This window comes from Monodelphis domestica, chromosome 7, assembly GCF_027887165.1.
Source record: "Monodelphis domestica isolate mMonDom1 chromosome 7, mMonDom1.pri, whole genome shotgun sequence".
NCBI lineage: Eukaryota > Metazoa > Chordata > Mammalia > Didelphimorphia > Didelphidae > Monodelphis > Monodelphis domestica.
The window spans coordinates 130,921,008-130,933,668 of record NC_077233.1 but is presented as its reverse complement, the minus strand read 5'-3'; the positions used below and the strand labels follow the sequence as shown (position 1 = coordinate 130,933,668).

Sequence of the window (12,661 nt, the reverse complement as noted above, 5' to 3'; positions counted from 1 at the left end):
TCCTCCTCCCTTCTTAAGATTACTTTAGGACAGAAACCTTTTGCTGAACAATGGAAAGGGCTTTGACCTATGCTTAAGCATAGAACAGGAATTTCTTTGAGTCATGATTGATTTTAGAATTGATACAATGGAGATACTTGGAATGACAGAACCAGGTCTTGGAAATTGCAATCTCCACCCTACTCAGTCCTAACAGGATTTAGGAAGGGCTGCAGCATAGATCAAAATTTAATTATTCCAATCTCTACCCTACTCAGGGTAATAGGATTTAGGAAGGGCTGTAGCAAAAGATCAAGATTTAATTATTTGAGAATATGACCTTCAACAGACATGTGCAAAGCCACAGACCTCTGGGCGGTCCTGGGTTAAGCTAGAGCCACCATTGGCACAGGGAAGACATGGACAGTGATTGGTAGATGTGAGAACTGAGGGGAGGGAACTTGGATGGTTTCCTTAAAGATAGAGGGGTCTGAGGACTGAGGGGGTTGGTTGGAGAGTTTTGGCTCTGAGTGGTTGGAGAGGTGCTCTGAGAAGCTTCCTCTGAAGGAAGCTGGAGGTGGAGGCCCCTGAGACTGTTTCTCCATTTTGGTCACGTGAGTAATAGGGACTGATCTCCTTTCTTTGCCCCAGCTATCTAAAGGCTTGGGCCTTTTGGCCCAGCCTAAACAGAAGGGGTATTTAAGCCCTATTCCCTTCTCTACCCTTTCTCTCTCCCCCTCTCTCTCTATCTCTAATTCCTTTCTTCCTCCTGTTTGTAATTAAACTCTATAAAAGGTTGACGACTGACTTGAGTTTTCATTTAGGAATTACATAGCTGAATTCCTTGGCGACCTTAAATTAATATATATCAGTCTTTTAAAGTGATTTCCTTGTCACAATGGGCAAGGGACACGAATAGGCAATTTTCAGTTAAAGAAATCAAAACTATTAATAAGCAGATGAAAAAATGTTCTAAATCTCTTATAATCAGAGAAATGCAAATGAAAACAACTCTGAGGTATCACCTCACACCTAGCAGATTGGCTAACATGACAGCAAAGGAAAGTAATGAATGCTCGAGAGGATGTGGCAAAGTTGGGACATTAATTCATTGCTGGTGGAGTTGTGAATTGATCCAACCATTCTGGAGGGCAATTTGGAACTATGCCGAAAGGGTGATAAAAGACTGTCTGCCCTTTGATCCAGCCATAGCACTGCTGGGTTTGTACCCCAAAGAGATAATAAGGAAAAAGACTTGTACAAGAATATTCATAGCTGCACTCTTTGTGGTGGCCAAAAATTGGAAAATGAGGGGATACCCTTCAATTGGGGAATGGCTGGACAAATTGTGGTATATTTTGGTGATGGAATACTATTGTGCTCAAAGGAATAATAAAGTAGAGGAATTCCATGGGGACTGGAACATCCTTCAGGAATTGATGCAGAGTGAGAAGAGCAGAACCAAGAGAACAGAGACTGATACACTGTGGTACAATTGAATGTAATGGACTTCTCCATTAGTGGCAATGCAATGACCCTGAAAAACTCAGAGGAACCTACAAGAAAAACCACTATCTACATCCAGAGGAAACACTGAGGGAGTAAAAACACCGAAGAAAAACAAGTGCTTGAATACATGGGTCAAAGGGATATGGCTGGGGATATAGCCTCTAAATGAATATCCTAGTGTAAAACAACAACATGGAAATAGGTTCAGATCAAGGACACAAGTAATACCCAATGAAATTGTGCATTGGCTGCGGGAAGAGTGGGTGGAGGGGAGGGAGGGAAATAATGTGATTATTGTATCCAAGGAATAATGTTCTAAATTGACTAAATAAACTTACTCAAATGGAAAAAAAAGAAAAAATGGAAACAAAAGTTTAAAGCAAAATTGATCAATGGAGTATGACTATCTTCTGATGGAAAACTGTTATGCCCTAGAAGCTTCTATCACCAAATATGCTTATCTATTCACAAGACCAGTAACTTTGGCACTCAGGGTATCATAAACTCTGTTAAAAAGTTCTGAATAGCCCCTGCTATCACCGCCATAGCCTCCAAAAGTATAGCCTGCCCCACTTGCCAGACATATATTCAACATGCTTTTTGTGGCAAAGCTTTTAGTGGGCATCCACTGACTTGCATGCCTTTTGAGCATTTACAAATTGATTTTATTACTATGCCCAAGGCTGGACATTATAAATTTTGTCTGGTCATAGTAGACCAACTGACCAGATGGATAGAAGCCTTTCCTGGTGTTAGGGTCACAGCAGCTTTTGTTGCTAAGGTGCTTTTGATGGACATTGTCCCTTGCTTTGGCCCACCAGTACACATTGATTCAGACAGGGGAACCTATTTTGCTGACTGTTTTTATCTCAGGTTTATTCTTGTTTGGGGATTACTCCCCAATTCTATGTACCCTATTACCTCCAGAGCCCAGGCCAAGTGGAGGGAATGAATACAGACCTTAAAAATATAACTGGAAAATTGTGCACTGAGACTCACTTGAACTGGCCTGAGGTTGTCCCCATAGCTCTGTTTTATCTTCGTAGCAGGCCCAGGGAGATCTACATGTCTCACTATTTGAGATGCTTTTTGGACAACCCAATACACAGGCTAAGCCTTTTTCTCTGGTAGACACATTACTGGGGGTGGGGGTGGGGGACACTTATGTTGCTTCTTATATACAGAATTTGCAGGTCAAATTGTGAGAACTCCATGAATCTGGAGCTGTGGAACAAGCAGGAAACAAGGTATACATAAAGAACTTCCAGCACACTGGAGGAACTCAGCCTGCCTGGGAAGGGCTGTTTCAAGTACTGTTAACCACTCCAACAACTATCAAAATTGGAGAAAAGGATTCTTGGATTCATTGCTCACATGTAAAAGGAGCACCTTTTATTGACATTTAGTGACTTATATCCAGTATGTTGTATTTGCTGCTTATTTGTTTTTAGATTTAATTTTCTTTTTAAGTTTACATATTAATCTAATCTATGATAGTCCATTCTATAATGTCACTTTCAGTTAGTTAGTATGTTTTGGCTATTAGATATATGTTCTGTTACAATGTCTTTATTTGTACCCTCTTCCTATTACTGGACTGGAGCTAATATCATTATAAAAGTCCATAGAGAAATTGGACAAACTCTTTTCCATGGCAAAGCCATTGGTCCTCATGGATGCTGGGTCTGTCACCAGATCTATCAGGGATCTGTTTTGTCATGGGCAATGATTCCAGGCCACAGAAATGAGATGTTACCATAGCTTGCAACACAAAGAGGTCATGTATTACCTAAATGGCCTTTTTTCCCTTTTGCCTTTGTTAACTAACACATAGATGGTGATGGATAAACTCCATCAAAATGGTTACAACCTATATCAGTGACTTTTGAAGAATTTAATTAGCTGAAAATCTCAATTGATTTTAACAGGACTTCACAAGTGGTTTTTAGATGTCTAGGAGTACCACTACCTCTGACTGATTGATCATTCATCTACCTTTGACTTATGTTTGCAAGAGGCCAGGGTACATTAAGTAGTAGTAAAGTACATGGGTGACAAAGTGAAGTGCAACTTCACCATTCCATTCCCTACCTCCACATTTATCTGTGCTAGGGTACAGATTAGAAATACAATGGATTTGATGTATAAATACATGCCTTTTATGGCTGTTACACTCTCATCTTGGTGGAGGAAGTATTCCCCATGGAGATGGGTGACCCTTGGACTGTTCTCTTTGTAACTCTTCAGCTTACTCTACCCTTCCACCAGGATGATATGGTACTTGTGGTTTAGCCTATGTTATTCCACCTGAATCAGTGCATGATCACTATAGTGGCTGGGTAGACAAGTCCATGGCCAGAAATCTAGGTTCTTGGTGGCATTCTTGACCCAAAAAGTCGAGGCCAAATTCAGGAGCATCTTTATCAGCAGTACAGAGGATTTTCTGGGCACTCCTGCCAAATTTTTAAATGATGGCAGTGATAGACTGTTAGAAATAGCTCAGCTGAGGTTGAAAGATTGGCTCAAGACACTGCTCAAGACATTTCCCAAATTACTAAGGTCATCTCTTACTTATTGATTGACTCTTTAGAAAAAACAATTTACAAAATTGGCTGTCCCTTGACATACCCACAGTCACATTGGGAGGGGCATGTGCCTTTATTAATCAATCCTTTTGTTCTTATGTGAATAGATCTGGAGAAATTGTGACAAATATCCATGAGCTTCAAAGGATTTTAAATGGCACACAAGTGGCTATACTCATGTGACTCCTAATGATAACTGGTAGAATCTCTTCTTTCTCCTTTTTATTCCTTTCCCTCTTATCCCCAAATTATTGTAATTCCCTCTATATAAAGTGCAATATTTTATACACCTCTAGTAAGACAATTGTTAGAGGTGTTGGCTACATATATGGAACGATTCACTGGGTAGACCTGACATGCTAATCTTCCAGAAACCCCAAGAGAGGAAATTTTAACATTTAACATTTAAAATTTAACATTAATTGTGTGAAGGAAGCCCATCCCAAGATTGTACTGGGGCCCTGCCTACATCATACCATGGAGGGTAGGTCACAGGGCATTAACTTTGTTATTTCTTATAGATTAAATTTTCTGCTGAGTACCGAGTTGTTCTCTAGGAATAGTTGAAACTTCTTTGGGCTATTAAATGTCTATATTTTACTTTTTTTTATAACAATGTTCATCTTTGTTGGATATGCTATTTTTGTTCATAAGCCCAGTTTTTGCTCTATGAAATGCTGTGTTCCATATCCTGTCTTCTTTTAATGTTGTGGCTGCTAAATTTTTTTATTATTCTGACTGTAGCTCCACAGTATTTAAATTGTGTTTTTCTTCTTGTTTGTGGTATTTTTCTCCTTAATCTGGGAGCTACAGAACTTAGTAATGATGTTCCTATGCATTTTTGTCTTTGGGTCTCTTTGAGGTGATGATCAATGGATTCTTCCAATTTCTATTTTATCCTCTTATTCTGGGTAGTTTTCCTTGATGATTTCTTGAAGTACAGAATCTAAACTTTTTTAAATCATAACTTTCTGGGAGTCCAACTACTCTTTTTTTTTTTTCACTTTAAACATTATTTTATTTGGTCATTTCCAAACATTATTCATTGGAAACAAAGATCATTTTCTTTTCCTGCCCCTTCCCCCCCCCCCCCCCCGCCCTTCCCACCACCTCTCCCATAGTCGATGCACGATTCCACTGGGTATCACATGTGTTCTTGGTTTGAACCCATTTCCATGTTGTTGGTATTTGCATTAGAGTGTTCATTTAGAGTCTCTCCTCAGTTGTATCCCCTTCCCCCCTGTTGTCAAGCAGTTGCTTTTCCTTGGTGTTTTTACTCCCATAGTTTATCCTCTGCTTGTGGATAGTGTTTTTTAGATCCCTGCAGATTGTTCAGGGACATTGCATTGACACTAATGGAGAAGTCCATTACCTTCGATTGTACCACAGTGTATCAGTCTCTGTGTATAATGTTTTCCTGGATCTGCTCCTTTCGTTCTGCATCACTTCTTGGAGGTTGTTCCAGTCTCCATGGAATTCCTCTACTTTATTATTCCTTTTAGCATGATAGTATTCCATCACCAACATATATCACAATTTATTCAGCCTTTCCCCAATTGAAGAGCATCCCCTCATTTTCCAATTTTTGGCCACCACAAAGAGTGCAGCTATGAATATTCTTGTACAAGTCTTTTTCCTTATTATCTCTTTGGAGTACAGACCCAGCAGTGCTATGGCTGGATCAAAGGGCAGACAGTCTTTTATCACCCTTTGGGCATAGTTCCAAATTGCCCTCCAGAATGGTTGGATCAATTCACAACTCCACCAGCAATGAATTAATGTCCCTGCTTTGCCACATCCCCTCCAGCATTCATTACTTTGCATAGCTGTCATGTTAGCCAATCTGCTAGGTGTGAGGTGATACCTCAGAGTTGTTTTGATTTGTATCTCTCTGATTATAAGAGATGTAGAACACTTTTTCATGTGCTAATTGTAAACCTTAAAATTTCACAGACTTGTGAATGTTAAAAATTTCCCCATCAGGGAATTCTTAATTGGAACAAATTCCCTACTGAGAAACATTCCCCATTTTGATGTGAGAACTCGCCAGGATCAGAAATGGGAGGACCTCTACTCCAACCGTACTTAAGACTGCTTTAGGAGAGAAAACTCCTTGCTAAACAATGAAAGTACTTGGACCCATGCTTATAATAAGGTGTGACAAGGAAATCACTTTAAAAGACTAATATATATATTAATTTAAGGTCGCCAAGGAATTCAGCTATGTAATTCCTAAATGAAAACTCAAATCAGCCGTCAGCCTTTTATAGAGTTTAATTACAAACAGGAGGAAGAAAGGAATTAGAGAGAGAGAGAGAGAGAGAGAGAGAGAGAGAGAGAGAGAGAGAGAGAGAGAGAGCGATAAGGGGAGAGAAGGGAATAGGGCTTAAATACCCCCTCTGTTTAGGCTGGGCCAAAAGGCCCAAGCCCTTAGATAGCTGGGGCAAAGAAAAGAGACCAGTCCCTATTACTCACGTGACCAAAATGGAGAAACAGTCTCAAAGGCCCCCACCTTCAGCTTCCTTCAGAGCAAGCTTCTCAGAGCACACTCCAACCACTCAGACAAACTCCTCAACCACCACCCTGAGTCGTCAGACCCCTCTATCTTTAAGGAAACCATCCAAGTTCCCTCCCCTCAGTTCTCACATCTACCAATCACTGTCCATCAATTTCCCTGTGCCAATGGAGGCTCTAGCTTAACCCAGGACCGCCCAGAGGTCTCTGGCTTTGCACATGTCTGTTGAAGGTCATATTTTCAAATAATTAAATCTTTGATCCTTTGCTACAGCCCTTCCTAAATCCTGTTAACATGAGTAGGGTAGAGATTGGAATAATTAAATTTTGATCTATGCTGCAGCCCTTCCTCAATCCTGTTAGGACTGAGTAGGGTAGAGATTGATTCCAAGCATCTCCATTGTATCAATTCTAAAATCAATCATGACTCAAAGAAATTCCTGTTCTATGCTTAAGCATAGGTCAAAGTCCTTTCCATTGTTCAGCAAAAGGTTTCTGTCCTAAAGTAATCTTAAGAAGGGAGGAGGAGGAACCTCCCATGCCAATGGGGTTCACATTCCAATAGACTATCAGTAAGAAATTTTCCAAGTATGAAATTTCCCAATGGTGAAATTTCCAACATTTATAAGTCTAAGGAATTTTAAGGTTTACAAAGGCAAGGAGTTCTTTGAGCCAGGCCTGTTTTTAGAATTGATACAATGGGATGCTAGGTACCTAAAAGGGTTGGGCAAGTTTTCTCTTGATGAGATTAGTTGACTCAGCTGTGTTTTCTCTCATTCAGACCTACTGAGGAGATTGGTCGACACAGCAGCATTTTTTCTGATTCAGACTTACTGAGGAGATTGGTCGACTTAGCAGGAATTTAGATGGGCATTCCTTTGGAAAGCGTCTATAGTGATTGGTAGATGTAGGGACTCAGGGGAGGTGACATGGGAGAAAAACCCCTATATAAGAAAAAGCAGAATCTCTTGAGGATATATCCATTTGGAGAAATCCTTTTGGAGTTTCTCTGATGAGGATTGCTTGGGAAGAATCTCTTGAGAGAGGCTCTGGAGAAAGGCCCTTTGGAACAGTCTCTGGCTGGAAGGCTCTCTGGTGAAGTCAGCTGAGATGGAGCTGGCCTGGTGTCACTAGAATCCTTGTTTAGGCAGACCTTGTGGTGAGTGTTAAAAGACTGACTGACTGATTCTTTCTCTTAAGTCTCAGGTCTAGGTCATATTGGCTTGAGGCCCTTCATACTTATTCCTTTCTTACTCTCTCTCTCTCTCTTTCTTTGATTACTCATTGTATTATTAATTAAAAATCTCTATAAAACCCAGTTGACTTGGGTATTTGAATAATTGGGAATATTTCCCTGGCGACCACCTTATATTTGATTTAAAACCAAGACACTGTAGTGAAACATATTTTCTGCAGTCAAATTTACTCACCCTCTCTTATATCTATCACAATTTATATCTTCCACCATTTTAGTCACTACAGTTTAAGACCTCAACCATTTTAAATCTCACATTATTAATAGTTTTGATTTCTTTGGCTGAGAACTGCCTGTTCATGTCCCTTGTCCATTTATCATTTGGAGAATGGCTTGATTTTTTGTACAATTTATTTAGCTCTTTGTAAATCTGAGTAATTAAACCTTTATCAGAGGTTTTTCTGAAGATTGTTTCCCAATTTGTTGCTTCCCTTCTGATTTTAGTTACATTGGTTTTGTTTGTACAAAAACTTTTTAATTTGATGTATTCCAGATTATTTATTTTGCATTTTGTGACTCTTTCTAAGTCTTGATTGGCTTTAAACCCTCCCCCTTCCCAAAGGTCTGACGTATACTATTCTGTGTTCGCCTAATTTTCTTATAGTTTCCTTCTTTATGTTCAAGTCATTCACCCATTTTTAATTTATCTTGGTGTAGGGTGTGAGGTGTCGATCTAAACCTAATCTTTCCCACACTGTCCTCCAATTTTCCCAGCAGTATTTATGAAATGGTTAATTTTTGTCCCCAAAGCTGGGATCTTTGGGTTTGTCATATACTGTCTTGCTGAGGTCACTTACCCTGAGTCTATTCCACTGATCCTCCTTTCTGTCTCTTAGCCAGTACCAAATTGTATTGATGACCGCTGCTTTATAATATAGTCTCCGATCTGGGACTGCAAGGCCCCCTTCCTTTGTATTTTTTTTTCATTATTTCCCTGGATATCCTTGATCCTTTGTTCTTCCAAATGAACCTTGTTATGGTTTTTTCTAGATCAGTAAAAAAAATTTTTGGAAGTTCCATGGGTATGGCACTAAATAGATAGATGAGTTTGGGTAGGATGGTCATTTTTATTATATTGGCTTGTCCTGCTCATGAGCAGTTAATGTTTTTCCAATTGTTTAGATCTAGTTTTAGTTGTGTGGAGAGTGTTTTGTAGTTGTGTTCATAAAGTTCCTGTGTTTGTCTTGGGAGATAGATTCCTAGTATTTTATTTTGTCTAAGGTAATTTTGAATGGGATTTCTCTTTCTAGTTCTTGCTGCTGAGCTGTGTTGGAAATATATAGAAACGCTGATGATTTATGTGGGTTTATTTTGTATCCTGCAACTTTGCTAAAGTTGTTGATTATTTCGATTAGCTTTTTGGTTGAATCTCTAGGATTCTTTAAGTAGACCATCATGTCATCCGCAAAGAGTGATAACTTGGTCTCCTCATTGCCCATTTTAATGCCTTCAATTTCTTTTTCTTCTCTAATTGCTACTGCTAGTGTTTCTAGTACAATGTCAAATAGTCCAACTATTCTTATATTATCTCTCCATCTATTTTCTAGCTCAGTTGTTTTTGTGATGTTTCTTATTGTCTTCTATTATTTCTTTTTTTGGATTTTGCTTTATTATTTATTATATGTCTTAGGAAAACATTAATTTCCCTTTATACAATTCTAGGTCTTAAGGCTATTCTGTGAGTTTCTGAATCTCTTTTTTCCATTTGGGTGATCTGTCCTTCATAATTTTCTTTCATTTTCTCTTATTTTTTTCTAGTTTTTTTCCTCAACCTCATTCATTTGTTTTTTGAAGTTTTTTTAAAGCTCTCCCATAAAACCTTTTTGGAGCTTTATTTTATTTTATTTTATTTTATTTATTTTTATTTCTTTGCTATTTTTGAAGTAGTTGTTTTTATTTCATTGTCTTTTGAGTTTGTGTCAAGATCTTCTCTGACCCTATAATAGCTATCAAAAGTTGTGTTCTTTCTTCTTTCCTTGCTTATCTATCTATCAATCAATCTATCTATCTATCTATCTATCTATCTATTTGTTTATTTATTTAACTTTTATAATTTTAGTGGCCAGGACAATAGACTTAATTACTGACTTTTTGCTGGAGGTCCAGGATTTCTAGTGTGTTGAGGTTTGTTTCCTCGGTTTTCAGGATTTTTTTTTGTGTGCTTGTTTTTCCCTTAGTCCAATTTAGTTATTCCAGTTTTTATTGTCTAGGGTCAGATGTACTCCTAGTCTCCCTCTCAAACCTCTGTCCTTCATACTCCAATCAGAACCCATGGATAGTTCTGCAACTGTAAGAAGACAGTCCACCTCCCCCTGTGGCAGTAGCCAGGAACTCCACTCTCATTGGTGGGTACTGGCTCCTTACTCCTCCTTTCCTACTACTACAGCCTGGGATAAAGCAAGTGTCTAGTACACATTTCTTGAGTCTTCAAAGTCCCTCATTTGTTAGCAGTAAGGCTTGAGTTCCTGCCTTTAGGACTTGGTACCTGTAGATTCGGTGGCATCCATTCTTCCAATCTCTATCTCTGGGACAGTGAGGGTCTCTAGACCCAAGGCTGCAGTAAATGTGGCTGCTCCCAGAACACTCCACCTGTGGATTCAAGTGGTATCTTCAGGGATACAAGCTCCAGGGCTCAGTAAACAAGGTGAGGTTGCTATTATTGATTCCACTCTGTTTATTCTGGTTCCTGCCTCCCAGGGCCCATGGTGGTGGACTGAAGCCAGGAAAGTCAGAAACCTTCCTCCCTAGTTGTCCCAGGCTGTTCAGCTTCACTCTGGAGTGCTGTCTTTTTTTTTAACCACTTTTAGAATTGATTCTATGGAGTTATTTTTGATTATTTGTGGGGAGTATTAGGAGGGTGAGGAAACTTCATGCCCTACTCCACCTTCTTCCCACAATGCATCTTCAATAAACTATTGACTAATACATCTGGTTGTTGCTAGAGCTCTCCTTCTCAAATTATCTTTTATTTAATCTCACACACACACATATATATATATATGTATACACATATACAAATACACACACAAACTCTAAGCCATTAATTGTAAATTCTTCAAGGTGGGGACTTTTACTTTAATCTCTGTATCCCTAGAGTTTAGCACAAAGATTTGTAAAAACTAACAAAAAAGAACACTATTTTTATATTTTATAATGTCTCATAAATTTATGAGATACCAGTGTTTACTTTCAAATTGAATAGCATCTTATTTAGTATACAGTGAAACATTGTGGTTGCATTCTTCTGGTGTTTTCAGAGTTATGAATTCTGTCATGATCTGCCATATCCTGGAACCATTCCTCATCTCCCATTTCTGCTGCACAAAACAGCTCAGAGATCTGAACTTAAGAGTCCGGGGAACTGTATCTGAATCCTGCATTTGCTTGGGCAGGTCATTTAATCCTTCTATACTTTAATTTTCCCCTCTGCTACAAGGAGATAAAGGATACTTGCCCCACTTCCCTCACACTGTTGTTGTGGGAAGTGTGTTTTGTAAATCTTAAAGTATTATATAAATGTTGTTAAGTCATTTAGTCCTGTCAGATACTTTGTAATCCCATTTACGGAGCTTTCTTGGCAAACATACTAGAGCAGTTTGCCATTTCCTTCTCTGGGGTATCTCTTTTACAGTTGAGGAAACTGAGACAAACAGAAGTTAAAAGACTTGCCCAGGATCACACAATTAGTAAGTTTTTGAGGCCAGATTTGAATTTAGGTCCTCATGACTCTAGGCCTAGTGCTCCATCAACTGAGCCATTTAGCTGCCACCAATGTAAATAGGATTTAGAAGTGTATAATTAGAAATCTTGTACCTTTGGACTCCTCCCAGAATTCTTTTTCATCTCCCAGCATTCCTTTACCTTCTCCACCACATTGTGTGTTCACATTTGTATATAAGTTGGATGGGAGGCTGGGAAAGTGGGTTTTCTTTACTGAGATTTTTCTTCCCTTAAGGGAAGCCTTGCTTGTGGGAAAAAGAGAAAAAGAGAGGGAGGACCAACAAAAACTTATATTCAAATGTGAACACACAATGTGATGGAGAAGGGAAAGGGATGCTGGGAGATGAAAAAGAATTCTGGGAGGAGTCCAAAGGTACAAGATTTCTAATTACACAGTAGTAATAGTAGCAACCCAGTCCTAGATAGATTTTTCCATAGTTAGTATATCAAATTCCTGTGTCCAAATAATTAAGCCAAAATATTTTTCTTGTATTTTAACTGTACTCTATCAAGTTGATAATAACAAACAAGGCTACTCACCCCAGTGTTTAGTTCCATTCTATATTTCTTTTCAGAAATAATATTGTCAGCTGCTTCACTTGAGTCACTAATATTTTCACTATCATCAACCTCATCTGTATTTTTCTTGTATTTCTGAGAGGGGAGCTTGATTGCTTGGAGATCCAGGCTAGAATCCACCAATTTACCCACCCTAAATCAAAAAAGTACAAAATATTTCATTTACATGTAGATAAAACTTGATACAAATTAAAAAAAAAAAGTGACTGAAGGACAGCTAGGTGGCTCAGTGGATAGAGAACCAGGCTTAGAAATGGAAGGTTCTGGGTTCAATTCTTGCCTCAGACACTTCATACCTGTTTGAATCTGTTCAAGTCACAACTCCATTTGCCTAGACCAGTGATAGGGAACCTATTGGAACTTTTTTGGAAATCTGTACCAGATTTCCCCTGTCCCCCACCCCCCAAACTACATGACTGTGTGTCCTGCCCCACCCCCTGACTATGTGCAAGGACATGATCAATGTTATATTAGGATACCAATATGTATAATTAGAGGAATACATCACCATTCCCTTTCA

General features: G+C 38.8%; 1 protein-coding gene across 8 annotated transcripts in view; it reads right to left on the bottom strand.

Annotated features, from left to right (window-relative positions):
• LOC100017234 (phospholipid-transporting ATPase ABCA3-like) overlaps window positions 1–12,661 on the bottom strand; it is a 351,884-nt gene that overhangs the window by 102,255 nt on the left and 236,968 nt on the right. For all 8 annotated transcript variants that reach the window (XR_470380.3, XM_056805469.1, XM_016424232.2 and 5 more), the window contains one exon: window positions 12,103–12,274. Coding sequence is in view for 7 of the 8 variants with exons in the window: in XM_056805469.1 (XP_056661447.1) it covers window positions 12,103–12,274 (172 nt within the window). In the remaining variant the exon portion in view is untranslated. The remainder of the gene's footprint in view (window positions 1–12,102; window positions 12,275–12,661) is intronic.